The sequence below is a fragment of the Micropterus salmoides genome, unplaced genomic scaffold, assembly GCF_014851395.1.
Source record: "Micropterus salmoides isolate LMB-PRFRI ecotype aquatic unplaced genomic scaffold, ASM1485139v1 Ms_hic_scaffold_119, whole genome shotgun sequence".
Taxonomy (NCBI): Eukaryota; Metazoa; Chordata; class Actinopteri; order Centrarchiformes; family Centrarchidae; genus Micropterus; species Micropterus salmoides.
The window spans coordinates 885-20,913 of record NW_024040252.1 but is presented as its reverse complement, the minus strand read 5'-3'; the positions used below and the strand labels follow the sequence as shown (position 1 = coordinate 20,913).

Genomic DNA, 20,029 nt, shown 5'->3' with positions numbered 1-20,029 from the left:
AAAATTATGTCATGACGTTGACTGAGAGTTGAATAAGGCTGCAGTTTGATACGATGCCAAGACTTGTGTGTGTGTTAGCGTGACACTGCAGGTAGAGGATGACTGTAATCAAGGATGTATACAATGAGTTCACTTGGACATCCTGTGCTATCATGAACGAGATGACATTTAAAAATGCAGTGTGCTCTCTTACCACTTTAAAACATACATTAACTTCAAGTAGTGTAATAGTGAATAAATATTTTTTTCTTTTAACAAGTTTTTATTTAATTTTTTTGAATATGTATCAACCCACACAGACACTTCACAAATCAATGAAACAAAAAACACAATCCTAACAAAGACAACCACAACCGACAAACAAAACAAAACAAAAACCATTGGCACCCTGGACAGCAACGTGTCTGGCAGAGGACATTTGTTGCATGTCGTTCCCCATGCATCTCTTCCCTCATCTCCTGTCATCTCTAATGTGTGCTCTACTACTTTCATATAAAGGCATAAAATGCCATTATTATAACATAAAAAACCTCCACTTATGCCAGTAAACTTTTGGTGGTATAATGTCACACTGATCTGTTTTTCGTGTCAGCAATATGCTTCCGTAGAACTACCGTACATGTCACAGATTTCAGTGTAACACCAGCTCCAGTGTTTCCTGAGGATCATACTGAAAAGTAGTTGACATGGTGACATGGTGCTCCCAGTGCTCCCAGTGCCTCAGTGGATTTATTTACGCTACGTTATGATTTGATTTTATTTAGTTTGTATTTTACACTGATGTAACTTTTATCATTAATAATAAATATACACTTTAGGGCATAGTTGACACATGTTCATACACATATCAGTAATCTATAGCTGCTTTTCCGGTGCAGGGCTGTGGAATCAAGTGTATCCTAGCTGACACTGGGCATGATGGGATTGGACAATAATCCAGTAATAATACTATTTTTGTAATTAATAACACAATTTGTATATCTATATATAAATGTAACATGGAATTTTATAGAAATATGTCACAGCATAGAATTCTCAAGTCCTGATCAGTCTGTGACACTGATTAATTATTTCATAATGACTACTACTTACAGAATAAGTGTAGAACAGAGGAGCGCACTGTCAACAAAACTATTTTATTGCTGCTCATTCCTTCTGGAATACAAATTCTGAATTAAAGTGCAAACATATTTGTTCAATCAACAGATAAGGAGGATGTAGGAATTATTATATTGGACTTTTGAAAGGCGTCAGACATCCATTCAGCACATGTTTGGCAATAAAACATCAGTTCCCATTCCAAAGAAGGTGGGAGCAAAAAATGTGCAGTCTCAAATAAAGGGCTTTTAAGTGCAGTCTGATTACCTGCTCAGGAGACAGCAAGCCCAGGGTGACAAGGATGAGGTGGAGATGTGTGTGGTTGTGTTTCCTTTCTTTGTCTGTTGCCAGTGTCATTGATGTCCAAGCTAGACTGGGTAAGGTTCAAATGGTTTTGGATACTGTTGAACATTTTCAAGACTGTGTGAATTGATTATTCTGCTTTATTTATACATACAAGTGAATTATGTATAGCACTGTCTCCAATATCAGTAATGTAGAGCATTTACTAACTCAAAATTGTTTTCTACACTTTAAAATCATCCCCAGTTCGCAACCATGTCAGCAGCATCTGCAGCACTTGGGGAAGAGAGCACTTCAAGACATTTGATGGTGATGTGTACCAGTTCCCTGGTATGTGTGAATACAACCTGGCCTCAGACTGCCATGAGTCCTACCAGGAGTTCTCAGTGCACATGAAGAGGAAAGAGAATGATGGAAACCCTACAGTCAGTTATGTGGTGGTCACCATCAATGACCATTTATTCCACCTCACTAAGAGCCAGGTCACTGTGAATAGTCTTCCGTAAGTAAAAAGCTGTATTGCCTGTGAAAACAAGTGTAATCCTCTTTTCTATGACATTTATTAATTATTTAATAAAAAAACATTTTTCTTGTTCCCAGTATCAAAATGCCATACTACAACGCAGGGGTCCAAGTGGAAAGAAATGCTGTTTACATCAAGCTCCAATCTAAAGTCGGCCTCATTGTCACGTGGAATGGTGATGATGCAGTCATGGTAAAAAGTTAAAATAAAGATTTTCATCGTCTATTACTCTGCTAAAAACTGTATCTTGTTAAGAACATCAGAGCACCTATGGTGTGATACCCCAGGCAAAAATATATCTACACAGCTCTCCTTAAAGTATATCGTATGAGGCACAAGTGCATTGTAAAAAAAAAGATTTAAAAAAGTTGAGAGTCTTTTATTCATGTGGATTCTTTCAGTCACTTCTCTCTCTTGATTGAGTTATACTTGACAAATAAGAAAAAACAGTGGTAATGAGAGTACATAAGTTTGAAGTATGATAGTACAAACCCCTTGCTGTGTTGTAGGTGGAACTGGATCCTGATTATGCTAATCGAACTTGTGGACTTTGTGGAGACTTCAATGGTGTTTCTGTCTACAATGAGTTCATTCATAATGGTATGTGTGGTTATTCACTTTGGGTATTTATGCATTCAAACAATCATCCACTGTATCTTTGATATTTCACACTATTACAATCAACTGCAGGTCGCAAAATGAGCCCCATTGAGTTTGGCAACAATCAGAAAGTCCATCGTCCAAACGACAATTGCGAGGACCCTTTTGAAGAGGAAGATGAATCACTGGAGGCTGTTACTGTGCCGGATTCATGCAAGGAGTTTGTGAGTTTATTATCCAACTAATTTTGGCATTTTGTAGCATTTTCAACACAGTAACTTTGTCTCTTTTACCCATCTCTTTTTACCTTTTAGCAAACCACCTGTGAACGAATGCTTCGTTCAGAGTCCTGGAGCTCCTGCACCAAACTGATTAACCCTGAACCTTACATCCAGGCCTGTGTGCAGGACATGTGTGGCTGCAACAACAGAACAAATGACTTCTGTGTCTGCAGCACGCTTTCGGAGTTGTCTCGACAGTGCTCCCACGCAGGAGGGCAGCCTCCCAACTGGAGGACACCTCAGTTCTGTGGTAATGTTTGTGTCCTCTATTTTTGTTTTGTTAACATCTTAATAATTTATACAGTACAGGATGGAGAGGTTACTAAAGCACTGAAAAAAGCTCAGTGAAAGGTTTTTAAATATTTTAATAGTTCTTTGAATTAAAGGTACTATGGTACTGTATACGGTGGCACGGTGTTGCAGTGGTTAGCACTGTCGCCTCACAGCAACGCGGGTTCAAACCCCGTTGCCCTGGCCTTTCTGTGTGGAGTTTGCATCTCCGGGTGCTCCAGCTTCCTCCCACTGTCCAAAGACATGCGGACTAGGTAATTAATTGGTGACCCTAAATTGTCCTTAGGTGAGCATGAGTGGTTGTTTGTCTATGTGTGGCCCTGCGATGGACTGGCCAGTCCAGGGTGTACCCGCCTTTCGCCTGATGTCAGCTGGGATTGGCTCCTGCCTGTACACAGGATAAGTGGTTGACGATGGATGGATATTACTGTATGAATATTATTACATTTTCTCATGTAGCTCTAGGGTGTCTATTTTACAATTTAGCAAAAACAGTTTCAAACTACACAAGTGCAAGTGAAATAATTACACAACAAATCTACTTTTGTTACACTAAATAAAATTAGTTTCATCCACCTTTGATATACTATTGAATAATTCACACCTGCCTCAGTTTTTTTGTCAATTGCACCTTATCTTCGCAGCTAAACAGTGCCCATTCAACATGGTTTATGAAGAGAGTGGTTCCCCTTGTATAGACACATGCACACATCTGGACACAAGTTCACTGTGTGAAGGCCACAAAATGGATGGCTGCTTCTGTCCTCCTGGTTGGTACTCTTTACATATGCACATTTTTCATGTTTCAGTTTTTGTTACCCTTAAAGTTTCTTTTAGACTTCATCTTCCTATTCTGTGAATATTCATGTTCATGTCACATGTGTTTATGTCAGGAACTGTGTTTGATGATATTTCCTTGAGAGGGTGCATTGCTCAATCTGAATGTCAGTGCAAGCACGACAAAATCTATAACCCTGGTGAAGTTTACCGACAGGACAGAGAGGAATGGTATGTCACGTATTTCATAATGTCAGTAACATAATATTTCATACTGGTCTCCTTAAACATTTATATTTTTTTGCTAACTTTAATTATTTGAATTGTTCTAGCACATGTTTTGAGGGTAGATGGGCTTGTGAGAGCCTTCAGACTCCTGCTACATGTGCAGTGGAAGAGGGTTCACATGTAACTACATTTGATGGGAAAACTTACACCTTTCATGGAGACTGTTTCTACACCCTAGCCAAGGTGGAAAGCAAGGTGAATCAACTGTTGCTTTAAAATATATAATTTGCTGATGAAAGAAATTTGCTATTTAATTTTGCCCATACAATGTGTATTTCAGACTGATTCAAGTCCAAAGTTTACCATCCTGGTTCAGTTGGTGCCATGTAGACATCTAGAGTCTGACACTTGTCTTAAGACCCTTAAAATCCTGCTGAACAATGACAAAACAACGTGAGTTAAAGAAGAGTAGTTATTTATTAATTCATACTGATATCTGCAACTCTCCAATGATCAATTGTATTTTTATTCAGGTGTTGACGTTCACTTCCGATGGTACAGTAAAGCAGAATATGCAGACTATCACTTTGCCACACCACTCAGGTGGGTCACACAATATGAAACTCTTGTATGTATGAATTATACATATTATTGTCTTCTTTCATTTATGCATCAGCAAATGATCTGACTTTTTTTGGGAATTTGTCTTTATTCAAAGGTGACATCAACATATTCCATGCTTCATCCTTTCACATCTTGCTCCAGACCAGCTTTGGGTTGCAAATTCAGATCCAGCATGTGCCTGTCATGCAAGTCTATGTCAGCCTGGAACAGAGCTACAGAGCAAAGACACGTGGTACGTTTTACCTTTGTCTTCACATGAAATATTGGCATCATCAAATTATTTTGTAACATTAGAATACAGTACATTAATGCATTATTAGTTGCCGTAGATATTGCATACTACAGTCTGGCAATGATGACAACAGTAATGTTGATTTATTAGGGTATTATGAAACAAAACAATACAGTCTTATAAATTTATCAGTTAAAAACCCACAATATTTATTGGCTAAGTAGTGCTAAACAGTTGGACACAAATGTGTATTATAATATTTGGTAATAGTTTAATAGTCAGTAATCACACAGAAAATTTCGAAATCCCTGGTTGTCACCCCATCATGTTCCACCCATCCCTGAATCCCTCCAAACAAAAAACAATATAAGGTATATAAATACATGAGTAAATGAAATAGGGGTGGCTTTCAAATATACATCAATTGTATACAATTTTATCTTAATTACAATAAATGAACCATATTCCTAATCCCGTGTCTTTAGGTTTATGCGGGAATTACAACATGGTCCTGTCTGATGACATGAAGACTCCACAGGGGATCGTGGAGGGAACAGCAGCAACTTTTAGTAACTCCTGGAAGGCTAACTTCATGTGCCGAGACAGAGAGGAAAGACTTGATGACCCCTGTGCCTTCAGTGTGGAAAATGGTAAAAAAAAAAAAATACACTCACTGATTATACTACTGTTTGTTTGTTTATTAGACATTTAGACAGTTCAACAGAATAGTGGACAGTAAAAGTTAAAAGTTAATTGTTCTCCACTTTTAGAGAATTACGCAAAACACTGGTGCACCTTGCTACTAAGTCCAAACAGTACCTTTGCACAGTGCCATTCAGTGACGGATCCTGAGATGTACTACAAGGTACAGCAAAAAATTCTCATCTTTGACTGACTTACATTTTGATGAGTATAATTTTGTGTTAAGTGTTTGCTCTCTTCTGCAGCGATGTACTTATGCTAGCTGTAACTGTGAGAAGAGTGAGGCCTGCCTCTGTGCTGTCTTCTCCTCCTATGCCAGAGCTTGTGCATCAAAGGGAGTGTTCCTGACAGACTGGAGACAGAATGTTTGCGGTAAGTATTTATTTCATTGTTATGTTTTGGTAAAGTTGAGTGAGTGAGTGAGTTTGATGAACATCTTCCCTTTCGTTTGTTAGACATAAAACTATGAAGTAATCAACTTTACATTGTGCACAAAACAGATAAATACACAAGGAGCTGTCCAGCATCTCAGACCTTCTCTTACAAGAATCAGAGATGCCAGCTGACTTGCAGATCGTTGGGCGCAAAGCAGAAAAGCTGCACTTCTGACTTCTTGCCTGTGGATGGCTGCTCCTGCTCAGAGGGTCTCTACCTAAATGAAAACGGTTTGTGCGTCCCCATGGCAAAATGCTCCTGCTACCATAATGAAGTCTACATCCAGGCAGGAAAGTCCATCAGCATGAAAGACGAGCACTGGTGAGTAAGTTGTTTGCAATTTGGTGTCAATGGACTTAAAATAATTTATCCTGGACTAAGGTTTTTAGCATGAATGCAATGTCTGTTGTATGTGAGAAACTAAATTGTTAGTGTTGTACTTTTATTTTTAATTTAAAATGTCTTTTTCTAGTGTGTGCACTAATGGAATACTTCATTGCCATTCTATGAGATCCCGCTCATCAAGTATGTTTCACTTTTTGTTTGTTTTTTAAGCACAACACAACTTTTTGGTTGATAAAATGTATATTAAATTAGTTTCTGCTTCTTTTACAGTATGCCCTTTTCCAAAAGTATTCTACAACTGCTCCACTGCAGGCACAGGAGAGCTTGGACTGCAGTGTGCTCGAACTTGTTTAAATCTGGACAGCAATGATTGTGTGAGCTATTTATGCATGAGTCCAAATTGACGTCTTGGTCTCAAATCACTGGATCTAATATATATTTCCTGAATTTAAAGGTGTAATGTAACAATACAGTGTGTTACACCTTAATTAGTTTCTGTAGCATTTTCTGGAGAATTTTGCACACGTAATTCTTAACAAGTATCAGTAGTGTTTTCTCATTTTCTATCCCTGTGATCTTTCCATTTTCCCAGGACTCCACAGAGTGTGAATCTGGCTGTCAGTGTCCAGGTGGCCTTATTGATGATGGCAAAGGCTCCTGTGTGAAAGAAAATGAATGTCCATGTCAGCATGATGGGCGTCTTTATAGTGCTGGAACAAAAATCCCTAACCAGTGCAACAGCTGGTACGAACTTGTTTTAATCAGATGTATGATGTAGCATGGTAAACAAATATTATCATGTTTGCCTGCATGTTTTTTTTTTAATTGCAGTATTCAAATCACTATTATTATTATTTTTTTTTTTTCCCAATTTCCGATACATCTAGTACCTGCAAAAATGGAAACTGGGAGTGCACAGAAAAAATGTCCTGGAACTTGCATTATTTATGGGAGTGGTCACTACAATACATTTGATCAGCGAACATATGGGTTTCAAGGACATTGCGAATATGTTGCTGTTAAGGTAAACAAAGCATGTCAAAATCTTCTAAATGACAGGCTGTGTCTGAAATCACCCCATTTTCGCTCTTTCACTACTCACTATCTTGTACACTTAATATTTTACTTAATCGTGAGCAGTTAATTGAGAATTCAAAATGCAGCACATTGCATGGTGGGATTGTCAGTAAAAAGTAGTGTCCATGCCATGGATCTTTTGTACAATTTAACAATCTAATAAAATATATACAGTAAATGTACTGCACTATATGGTAAGTAGGGAGTGATTTAAGACACAGCCAAAAGTTATACTTAATATTATATCCTCTCAGTCTCCATCTCATTAATTCATGGATGACGTTTATAAAACCTATTGCTAATCTTGAACACCAGAGTTAAGAGACAGTCAATTTTTGATGATTGCCTCAACTATGGTATATTTACTGACATTCACTTTAAAATAAGTGCTTGTCATAATGAGAAACATGAATGAAAATTGCATATAACTAATGTGATTGTGCTCTCCTGGGGATCAATTACACTTGATTTTATGTCCTAGCTTTTCTGGAAAAATATTAATATTGTGGGCTAGTAAAGGCCAAGCTGAAGTTTGATTTGATCAATGGTCTCTGTGTACTGTGAAGCAAACATGCAAAATGTTGATAATAATAATAATGAATATCTCTCTTTTAAGAACAACTGTGGGACTAAAACAGTACAGGACAACTTTGGTGTTATCACAGAAAATGTACCATGTGGAACTACAGGTACTACATGCTCCAAAATTGTCCGAATCCAACTGGGGGTAAGACAAAATACCAGCACCTGCTTTCTGTGCCTAAAATTCTGAACATAACTCAATACATTATGTCATATATCAAGCTGCAGTTTTTACTTTACAATGAAAACAACTGAAATCTCCTTAACATTGCAGCGAATGGAAGTCAAACTATCAAAGGGTCACTATAAGGAAGAGGACCTTGGAGATGGCCCTCAGATTCAGTACAAAATAAGGAGGGTTGGGTTGTATCTGGTTATAGAATCTGCCATTGGTCTGACAGTGATGTGGGATCGCAAAACAACTGTTCGCGTCCTCCTAGAACCACGGCACAGCGTGAGTCACTGTGGTTGTTGATGGAGTCATTGTTTGTGATGATGACTGAAATCTCTTTCAGTGTCAGAGTTTTAGAGTTTTGATATGATGGACCATTTTTTTCTCATCTGTAGTTTTTCTATCTTGGCTGATCATTTTGTTTTGCCCTTTATAAGCTTTCTGACAAAAATGGCAACACTTCCAATATTCATAACATATGAAGTAAATACAATTGAATATTCTGTTTGTCAACATAATACAGGTGTAGTGACGCCTGGAAAATGCTTGTTTCTTGTATCTATATAGAATATTGTCCTCTTATAAAGTAAGGAACTGACTCCTTTTGTTCGGCCATACAGGGAGAGGTATGTGGCCTGTGTGGAGATTTTGACGGTGATGGACAGAATGACTTCACCACCCAGGGTCAGCTGGCAGTGAGCAATCCATTAGAGTTTGCAAACAGTTGGAAAGTGTCAAGCAGCTGCGCAGATGTGGAAATGAATGTTGACCCTTGTGGAGCAAGACCTAATAGACATCACTGGGCAAAAATGATGTGCAGCATTATAATTGCAAAGGATGGTACTTTCAAAGACTGCCACTATAAGGTAATGTTTGCTAATTATCATCATTTAAAGTAACATGATTTAATGTTAAACACATTATAAAAATCGATCATATGTTTTTATAACTAAACAGGTAGATCCCCATCCATTTTATGAAAACTGTGTGACAGACTCATGTGCTTGTGACTCTGGAGGAGACTGTGAGTGTTTCTGCACAGCAGTTGCATCTTATGCTCAAGCTTGTAATGAGGCCGGTGTCTGTGTTGCATGGAGAACTCCAGAGATCTGTCGTAAGTAAACAACAATTTCCAAGACCATGTTTTTAGATCCCCAAATCCTTATGACCCCAGCATTTGAGATTTGATATGTGTGATGTATGTATGGGAATTCTTTGCTAAGATATTATATTCTGCCCTGTTTATTTTTTTTATATATAAAATGTGTGAATGGGCACCAAATCTAATTAAAGCTGACATATATTACAGAGACTCTATGGGTATCAGTGCATGCTTCATGAAAAGTATGTTTTTAAAGACTTCCCTGATTTGTATACTTCAATTTATGCTTAAATGAAGTGTGATTTTGTGTTATAAAATGTTATTGAATTTATTTTGTTGGCATGAAGGTTGTTTTTATCATTATCTATACTATTCTTTTTTCTGACATTTGGTGTGAGTGACAACTTCCTTTGTTAACTAAAATCGAATGCAAGAATATAACAGGTGGTTTGAAGTTTGAGTTCTCAGTGACACTTTATACAGAGATGAATCTACTGTTTTAAATCAACATTTCCTTTATTTAAAACATAACATCCATTGTGTCTTTTCTTTTAGCTGTCTTTTGTGACTACTACAACAGCCCAGGTGAATGCAAATGGCACTACAACCCTTGCCACACACCTTGCTACAAGACCTGCTTGAATCCACAAGGAATTTGTAGCAACCCTATACCCCACCTGGAAGGTAAGAGGTTAACTCACGATGTCTCACCTTACCTCTCATTCATGTGCTTGTTAAAATAGTAAATGTTGAAGTGATTCTATTTGAAAGAGTACCTGGCCAGCTTCAGCTTCTGTGATTTTTGCAGGCTGTTACCCTGTATGCCCAGAAGATAAGCCCATATTTGATGAGAAGACCCAGATGTGTGTGGAGGAATGTCCAGGTTGCTTTTACAATGGAACTAGATATGAGGAAAATGATGTTATTTACAACGTGACTGACAATTTGGGAACGTGCTACCATGCAATATGCTTTAATGCAACAGTGATATTTGGAAATGAAATCTGCACAACACCTGAACCTCCAACTACAACACCAGTGTCAACTATAACCACACAAACTACAACTGAACCTCCCACTACAACCACAGTGCCAACTACAACCACAAAAGGTCCAACTGAACCTCCAACCACAACACCAGGGCCAACTACAACCACACAAACTACAACTGAACCTCCAACTACAACACCAGTGCCAACTACAACCACACAAACTACAACTGAACCTCCCACAACAACCCCAGTGCCAACTACAACCACAGAAGCTACAACTCCTACCACTACTCCGTGTATTACAACCTGCGAGTGGTCAGACTGGTATGATGTGCATAACCCTCAAAAGGACAAAAGTGACTGGGAAACATACAAGAACATCACAGATAGTGGTCTACAAATATGCAAAAAACCCACAGAAATTGATTGTAGAGCAACAATTTCTCCTAACAAAGACTTCAATGACTTTGTGAGTGAAACTGGCCAAGTTGTTACCTGTGATGTTGGATATGGTCTGATATGTCGAAAAGAGGATCAGGTCAGACCTCCACGGAAATGCTTCAACTATAAGATCAGAGTATGTTGTGAGGTAGAGATATGTATTACTACAACCACAGTGCCAACTACAACCACAGGGCCAACTACAACCACACAAACTACAACTGAAACTCCAACTACAACCACACAAACTACAACTGAAACTCCAACTACAACCACAGTGCCAACTACAACCACAAAAGTTCCAACTGAACCTCCAACTACAACACCAGGGCCAACTACAACCACACAAACTACAACTGAACCTCCCACTACAACCACAGTGCCAACTACAACCACAAAAGGTCCAACTGAACCTCCAACCACAACACCAGGGCCAACTACAACCACACAAACTACAACTGAACCTCCAACTACAACACCAGTGCCAACTACAACCACACAAACTACAACTGAACCTCCCACAACAACCCCAGTGCCAACTACAACCACAGAAGCTACAACTCCTACCACTACTCCGTGTATTACAACCTGCGAGTGGTCAGACTGGTATGATGTGCATAACCCTCAAAAGGACAAAAGTGACTGGGAAACATACAAGAACATCACAGATAGTGGTCTACAAATATGCAAAAAACCCACAGAAATTGATTGTAGAGCAACAATTTCTCCTAACAAAGACTTCAATGACTTTGTGAGTGAAACTGGCCAAGTTGTTACCTGTGATGTTGGATATGGTCTGATATGTCGAAAAGAGGATCAGGTCAGACCTCCACGGAAATGCTTCAACTATAAGATCAGAGTATGTTGTGAGGTAGAGATATGTATTACTACAACCACAGTGCCAACTACAACCACAGGGCCAACTACAACCACACAAACTACAACTGAAACTCCAACTACAACCACACAAACTACAACTGAAACTCCAACTACAACCACAGTGCCAACTACAACCACAAAAGTTCCAACTGAACCTCCAACTACAACACCAGGGCCAACTACAACCACACAAACTACAACTGAAACTACAACTACAACCACAGTGCCAACTACAACCACAGTGCCAACTACAACCACACAAACAACAACTGAACCTCCCACTACAACCACAGTGCCAACTACAACCACAAAAGGTCCAACTGAACCTCCAACTACAACACTAGGGCCAACTACAACCACACAAACTACAACTGAAACTCCAACTACAACCACAGTGCCAACTACAACCACAAAAGTTCCAACTGAACCTCCCACTACAACACCAGGGCCAACCACAACCACACAAACTACAACTGAACCTCCCACTACAACCACAGTGCCAACTACAACCACAAAAGGTCCAACTGAACCTCCAACTACAACACCAGGGCCAACTACAACCACACAAACTACAACTGAACCTCCAACTACAACACCAGTGACAACTACAACCACACAAACTACAACTGAAACTCCAACTACAACCACAGTGCCAACTACAACCACACAATCTACAACTGAACCTCCAACTACAACCACAGTGCCAACTACAACCACACAAACTACAACTGAAACTCCAACTACAACCACAGTGCCAACTACAACCACACAAACTACAACTGAACCTCCCACTACAACCACAGTGCCAACTACAACCACACAAACTACAACTGAAACTCCAACTACAACCACAGTGCCAACTACAACCACAAAAGGTCCAACTGTACCTCCAACTACAACACCAGGGCCAACTACAACCACACAAACTACAACTGAAACTCCAACTACAACCACAGTGCCAACTACAACCACACAAACTACAACTGAACCTCCCACTACAACCACAGTGCCAACTACAACCACACAAACTACAACTGAACCTCCCACTACAACCACAGTGCCAACTACAACCACAAAAGGTCCAACTGTACCTCCAACTACAACACCAGGGCCAACTACAACCACAAAAGGTCCAACTGAACCTCCAACTACAACCCCAGTGCCAACTACAACCACAGAAGCTACAACTCCTACCACTACTCCGTGTATTACAACCTGTGAGTGGTCAGACTGGTATGATGTGCATAACCCTCAAAAGGACAAAAGTGACTGGGAAACATACAAGAACATCACAGATAGTGGTCTACAAATATGCAAAAAACCCACAGAAATTGATTGTAGAGCAACAATTTCTCCTAACAAAGACTTCAATGACTTTGTGAGTGAAACTGGCCAAGTTGTTACCTGTGATGTTGGATATGGCCTGATATGTCGAAAAGAGGATCAGGTCAGACCTCCACGGAAATGCTTCAACTATAAGATCAGAGTATGTTGTGAGGTAGAGATATGTATTACTACAACCACAGTGCCAACTACAACCACAGGGCCAACTACAACCACACAAACTACAACTGAAACTCCAACTACAACCACAGTGCCAACTACAACCACAAAAGGTCCAACTGAACCTCCAACTACAACACCAGGGCCAACCACAACCACACAAACTACAACTGAACCTCCCACTACAACCACAGTGCCAACTACAACCACAAAAGGTCCAACTGAACCTCCAACTACAACACCAGGGCCAACTACAACCACACAAACTACAACTGAAACTCCAACTACAACACCAGTGACAACTACAACCACACAAACTACAACTGAAACTCCAACTACAACCACAGTGCCAACTACAACCACACAATCTACAACTGAACCTCCAACTACAACCACAGTGCCAACTACAACCACACAAACTACAACTGAAACTCCCACTACAACCACAGTGCCAACTACAACCACACAAACTACAACTGAAACTCCAACTACAACCACAGTGCCAACTACAACCACACAAACTACAACTGTACCTCCAACTACAACACCAGGGCCAACTACAACCACAAAAGGTCCAACTGAACCTCCAACTACAACACCAGGGCCAACTACAACCACACAAACTACAACTGAAACTCCAACTACTACCACAGTGCCAACTACAACCACAAAAGGTCCAACTGAACCTCCAACTACAACACCAGGGCCAACTACAACCACACAAACTACAACTGAACCTCCAACTACAACACCAGTGACAACTACAACCACACAAACTACAACTGAAACTCCAACTACAACACCAGTTCTAACTACAACCACACAATCTACAACTGAACCTCCCACTACTACCACAGTGCCAACAACAACCACAAAAGGTCCAACTGAACCTCCAACTACAACACCAGGGCCAACTACAACCACAAAAGGTCCAACTGAACCTCCAACTACAACACCAGGGCCAACTACAACCACACAAACTACAACCACAGTGCCAACTACAACCACAGAAGCTACAACTGAACCTCCAACTACAACACCAGTGCCAACTACAACCACACAAAAAACAAGTGAACCTCCCACTACAACCACAGTGCCAACTACAACCACACAAACTACAACTGAAACTCCCACTACAACCACAGTGCCAACTACAACCACACAAACTACAACTGAAACTCCAACTACAACCACAGTGCCAACTACAACCACACAAACTACAACTGAACCTCCCACTACAACCACAGTGCCAACTACAACCACAAAAGGTCCAACTGAACCTCCAACTACAACACCAGGGCCAACTACAACCACACAATCTACAACTGAACCTCCAACTACAACCACAGTGCCAACTACAACCACACAAACTACAACTGAAACTCCCACTACAACCACAGTGCCAACTACAACCACAAAAGGTCCAACTGAACCTCCCACTACAACACCAGGGCCAACCACAACCACACAAACTACAACTGAACCTCCAACTACAACACCAGTGCCAACTACAACCACAAAAGGTCCAACTGTACCTCCAACTACAACCACAAAAGGTCCAACTGAACCTCCAACTACAACACCAGGGCCAACTACAACCACACAAACTACAACTGAACCTCCAACTACAACACCAGTTCTAACTACAACCACACAATCTACAACTGAAACTCCCACTACTACCACAGTGCCAACTACAACCACAAAAGGTCCAACTGAGCCTCCATCTACAACACCAACTACAGAATGCTTCTGTATAGTTAATGGCAAGCATTATAGTCCAGGTAAGGAAATACATTTAAATATTTGACAGTGGCAAGCTATATGCAGTCTCAAATTCTTTCAAATTCAAAAGATTTACCGCTGTGTTTTCTCACCATTAGGGGATGTAATATTTGACATGGAACACATTGGATCAGGTGTATGTCTCACAATGACATGTTCTGCTATTTGTGAGATTCACAACAAGACTGAAATTTGCACGACTACGGCTATGCCTTCAACCACTCCTTCAACCACTCCTTCTGTACCTACCTGCCCTGAATGGGATGTAGGAGTAAGAATCTTAATATACCTAGCACATTAAAACATGTACTAATTTATGTTATACTCATATATTTCATAACACTGCACATTTGCAAATGAAAAGAAAAACAGGTTTCTTGCAGTGATTTTACCCCCTTTTTTCTCTTTACATCAGCAAAATGATACTTTTTATCTGTGCAACTGCACCATGGCCAGATGCATTGAGAACAATACAATTGAAATAATTCCATATGAATGTCCACCTATTGAGAACATCACTTGTGCCAATGGAAAGAAACCAGTTCTTGTGTATGATGAGTACTTCTGCTGCCGACATTACGCTTGTGACTGTACGTTTTTCTATGGTTAAAATAACTCATATGTTTCTCTTTTAAATACATTTTAGATTTTAAACTTTTTTGTTTTTCTTTTCAGGTGTATGTGAAGGCTGGGGAGATCCTCATTACAACACATTTGATGGACTTTATTACAGTTATCAAGGAAATTGTACTTATGTCTTGATGGAAGAGATTTTTCCAAAACACAACTTGAAGATTTATATTGACAATGTCTTTTGTGATCCCACTGAAGATGTTTCTTGTCCGAGATCGATAATTATATCATACAATGGACATGTTTTCACGCTCATAAATCATAACCTTGTTGGAGCAGCACGGTTAGAGGTAAATAGGGTGACATGAAGGCTTTATAGTTACATTATACATTTTGAAAAGCTCACCAGACTAACTTCATGGAGATTAATACTGTTAATGTAAGGGAAACAGCAGTCATGTCATAGTATATTATATTTTTTCTTGTCATATAGTGTATTTATTGTTTTTCCTATAGGCACTCAAAGATGGAGCATCTCTGAAGCTACCTTATTTACCCACACAAACAGGTGTTAAGATCTTGAATTCTGGCATTAACTTGATTTTGGAGATCCTTCGTCTAAATGTGGTCATTACATTTGGAATCACTGGCTTTAGTGTCAATCTTCCATTTAAAAACTTTGGCAATAACACACAGGGTCATTGTGGTAAGAACATCTCTCTCTTCAGCTGCCATATTGGTCAATCATTTGCTTGAGTTTAGACCGTAATATTAACTGTTTTGTGACTCTGCTGTCAGGAACATGCAATAACAACCAGACTGATGACTGCATGTTGCCTGGAGGCCAGCTAGTGGAAAGTTGTGCCGTAATGGCTGACTATTGGCTTACCAAGGACATATCTCAACCTAACTGCCAGATACCATCTGTACTGCCCACCAGTAAACCTGAACCTCCACCAACTCCTTGCAGGCCAGACTCCATGTGTGATCTGCTGAAGAGCAGGTAGACATTCTCAAATCTATCGTAGTAGTTCACATTCACCCCCTTAACTTTGACATATTGCAGTTAAATTATAATAGCTTTTTTATTTGGGTTTTAATATATGTTTTACTTTCACAGTGTCTTTGCAGAATGCCATCCCTTTGTCTCACCTGACAATTTCCACCGAGGTTGTGTTTTTGATAGCTGCCATGTTTCCAACCCAGTAGTGGAGTGCACAAGTTTGCAGACTTACGCTGCTGTCTGTGCTCAGGCAGGGGTTTGCATTCACTGGAGGAATCATACAAAACTGTGTGGTAGGCAACCACTTATGTTAAATTCTAGGATCAGTATAATAAGGAGGGGAAACTCATTTATTTTACTTTTGTTGTATCTAGCACGCATTGAACAGGCTTTTTTTTGTATACAGTATGTACGCTGTATGCCTTTTAAAAATAACCAATTGAGTTATTTTAATTACTAACAGCAAGTGCCTGCCCATCAAACAAAGTGTACAAGCCATGTGGTCCTGCAGAACAGCCAACCTGTGAAGACAAGTAAGTTTCAACAAAAATGAACTGTGCTCATTTTACAGTTTATTTGCATATTGGCATTTCCTACAACAAGGATCTAACTGAACTGACAGTACATATTTCTTGTTAACAACATAGTAATAAGCATATTAGAAAACAGTAAAGTAACTGTGTTACTGTGTTGAGATCTCAAATAAGTACTATCTGTTCTTTCCTGATGATTCAATATTACAGCCCTAATGAACTAACCATGAACTTCACCACTGAGGGCTGCTTTTGTCCTGAGGGAATGAAACTCTTCAACAAAGAGTCTGGCCTATGTGTTAATAAGTGTGGTAAGTCCTCAAGTCTTATCATTGAGTTGAATATATTTCATCAATCTTGAAGTTCTACAGGATTGCTATTTTTCCAACAGGATGTCTTGATCCTGAGGGTATTCCGCGTGAGGTGAGCCAAGTCTTCTATAATGTTAAAATCCTAACTAGTGTTATTTACTTGCAAGAGATAATTATGTCATTACTGTGGTTTGTTCTTTCAGTTTAATGAGAGGTTTGAGTACAAATGCCAAAACTGCATCTGCAACGAGTCCTCCAAGACTGTGTCTTGTAAGCCTAAGGTGTGCCCAACACCCCCTCTAACAAACTGCACTGGTCCAGGGTTTGTCCTTGTCAAACAACCAGATCCCTCAGACCCCTGCTGTTCTGCTGATGTTTGCCGTAAGTTACCTAGCCTCAATGCACATTTGACTTCCACAGATTTCAGAATCCTATTCATCAACAGCTCTGGAGGATGGATCTTAACTATTTACTATCATTGTCTGATCATCACCATAGAATGTCACAGCAACACTTGCCCAGTCACCAGCATGAACTGTCCAGTTGGATACACGTCAGTTGTCAGTGTTCCTGAAGGAAAATGCTGTCAAGAACATATATGTGGTGAGCTTATTAAGTTTGACGTTATAAAGAACCTAGTGACAGAAGTGACACTTTTAACACAGTTTCCATTGTCTTGCTCTTTTTTAGAGCCTAAAAGAGTTTGTGTCCACAAAGGAAGTGAATACCAGGTAAATAAGAAATGGAAATGTGAGAATGATTTGTAATTTGTTAATATATCACCTTTGTCATTTAATAGGATCTATTGCTTTCTGTATGGTTAGAAACACAAGTAAGAATAAATTTCTTCTTTATTTGCTAGCCTGGTACTTTGGTTCCTGTAATAGAATGTCAGAAGTGTCTCTGTACCAATGAAGTGGACCCAAGTACTCGTCTATTCAAGATAACTTGTGAGTTCCAGCATTGTCAAGAAAACTGTGAAATGGTAAGAGAAATGACCCATTATTACCATATACACATTTTTTCCTCAGAACATGTTTACTGGGAGGGTGAAAATCTGGACTTGGCAACTAAATCCCCTCTTTCTTTCAGGGATATGAATATGTGGAAACTGATTCAGATGAATGCTGTGGAAAGTGTGTACAGACACAGTGTGTCGTCAGTGTCAATAGCACCAAGCAACTCTTGATGGTAAGTTGGGTCTGTTGGTAATGACTCCACATGGTCATATTTAATAGGTTAAAGTACCTCAGTATTTTGATATCTGTGTGTGTGTGTGTGTGTGTGTGTGTGTGTGTGTGTGTACATCTCACTGCTCTCCAGCCAGGACAAACCTGGTCACCACCTGAGAATAAGTGCGAGTACTACACCTGTGTGAAGAGTGGTGAAACTTTAACAACGATAAGTTCACACACTGTCTGCCCACCATTCAAAGAAAGCAACTGCCAACCTGTAAGTATCACTTTCAATAAATTATTTTCCATTGACTTAATAAATGCTGTTGATTTTATACTAAATCCTTTTCTGAAAGCAAACGACATCATCCCTTTTGAAAATAGTTTGAAATGTTGTTTATTTTCCTTCTTAGGACACAATTCAGACTGCAGCAAATGGCTGTTGTAAAATTTGTGAGTATGACATTTTCTTTACTTTTAGATAGAAGGTACTTAAATGAAAACAGTAAAATAAAGGGTGTGTCTCTTTTGAAAAGGTGTGGAGCGGGAGAAGGCCTGCAAATTAGAATCCATGAAAACCCAGATTATGCTCAGGGATTGTCAGTCATACCAGGAGGTGGATATGCCCTATTGTGAAGGATCCTGCAACACTTTTGCCAAGTAAGCATGATATTATTAATATTTCTCATATCACAACCTATTACATTTGGTAAATTAAGATTTTTGATATAGTTTCTGCAGATTTTAAGTTTATTAATCAATCCTGCCTCTGCTTTCTTCAGGTACTCTGAAGCAGCAGCAGCTCTGCATTATTCTTGCTCCTGCTGTAAGGAGACACGCTTCAGTAATCGCACCATTGACTTGCACTGCCTGAATGGAGATGTGGTTCCCTACACATACATCCATGTGGAGGAGTGTAGCTGTAGCCCCACAGACTGCAACACAGCTGCTGGACAACCTGCTCGCAGGAGGCGATCATCACATTAGTGGATGTGGGATGTGAAAGTTTTTTCCCATATTGTCTTAACAATCATTGCATCTCCTACAAAATAATTGTCATTGTAGAGAGAGTATTTATCTGTTGATTAAATAAAAAAATTGCAACTCTATTTATGTCCCATCTCATATATTATCTTGTGTCTTTGTGCCAATCCAGCTTTTGTTTGTTCATTGTTTAAATTTGTAATCATGATTATCAATTTTCAAAACTAACAAGAATAGTTATTATCAATTTCACACAGACCCAAAAGATATATCTTTTGTATCTGACATTTGGTATCTTTGGAAGCTCTGGGGTCTCCACTAAAATTTAAAGTTCTCAGATCAGTGGGGTCAACAGTGAACATTTCTAACAGGCTATGTATTGCTGTGGTGTGAGAACAGCTGGTATGCAGTGTATATACTTTTCTCTGTGGCAGTGAGCGACAACAATACTCAGGCAAATGTATCTTATCTTACTCTT

The 20,029-nt window shown here is 39.4% G+C and overlaps 1 protein-coding gene across 1 annotated transcript; it reads left to right on the top strand.

The window, feature by feature from the left end:
- Window positions 1-1,380: 1,380 nt before the first annotated feature.
- LOC119898530 (mucin-2-like) lies at window positions 1,381-19,676 on the top strand. The gene is given in 48 exon segments (XM_038712670.1): window positions 1,381-1,475; window positions 1,648-1,903; window positions 2,002-2,116; window positions 2,434-2,524; window positions 2,615-2,748; window positions 2,839-3,055; window positions 3,741-3,866; window positions 3,990-4,104; window positions 4,206-4,356; window positions 4,442-4,549; window positions 4,635-4,704; window positions 4,820-4,957; window positions 5,443-5,607; window positions 5,728-5,822; window positions 5,905-6,031; window positions 6,160-6,415; window positions 6,567-6,619; window positions 6,710-6,813; window positions 7,032-7,183; window positions 7,327-7,357; window positions 7,359-7,463; window positions 8,133-8,243; window positions 8,373-8,552; window positions 8,891-9,136; window positions 9,228-9,384; window positions 9,928-10,056; window positions 10,181-10,449; window positions 10,561-11,040; window positions 12,943-13,177; window positions 14,690-14,971; window positions 15,071-15,243; window positions 15,388-15,562; window positions 15,648-15,895; window positions 16,062-16,251; window positions 16,344-16,548; window positions 16,666-16,841; window positions 17,012-17,081; window positions 17,292-17,392; window positions 17,473-17,504; window positions 17,596-17,773; window positions 17,891-17,995; window positions 18,083-18,123; window positions 18,255-18,377; window positions 18,485-18,583; window positions 18,716-18,844; window positions 18,981-19,020; window positions 19,104-19,227; window positions 19,350-19,676. Coding segments are annotated over 48 exon segments (7,188 nt in total). The 5' UTR covers window positions 1,381-1,399; the 3' UTR covers window positions 19,555-19,676.
- Window positions 19,677-20,029: the final 353 nt, after the last annotated feature.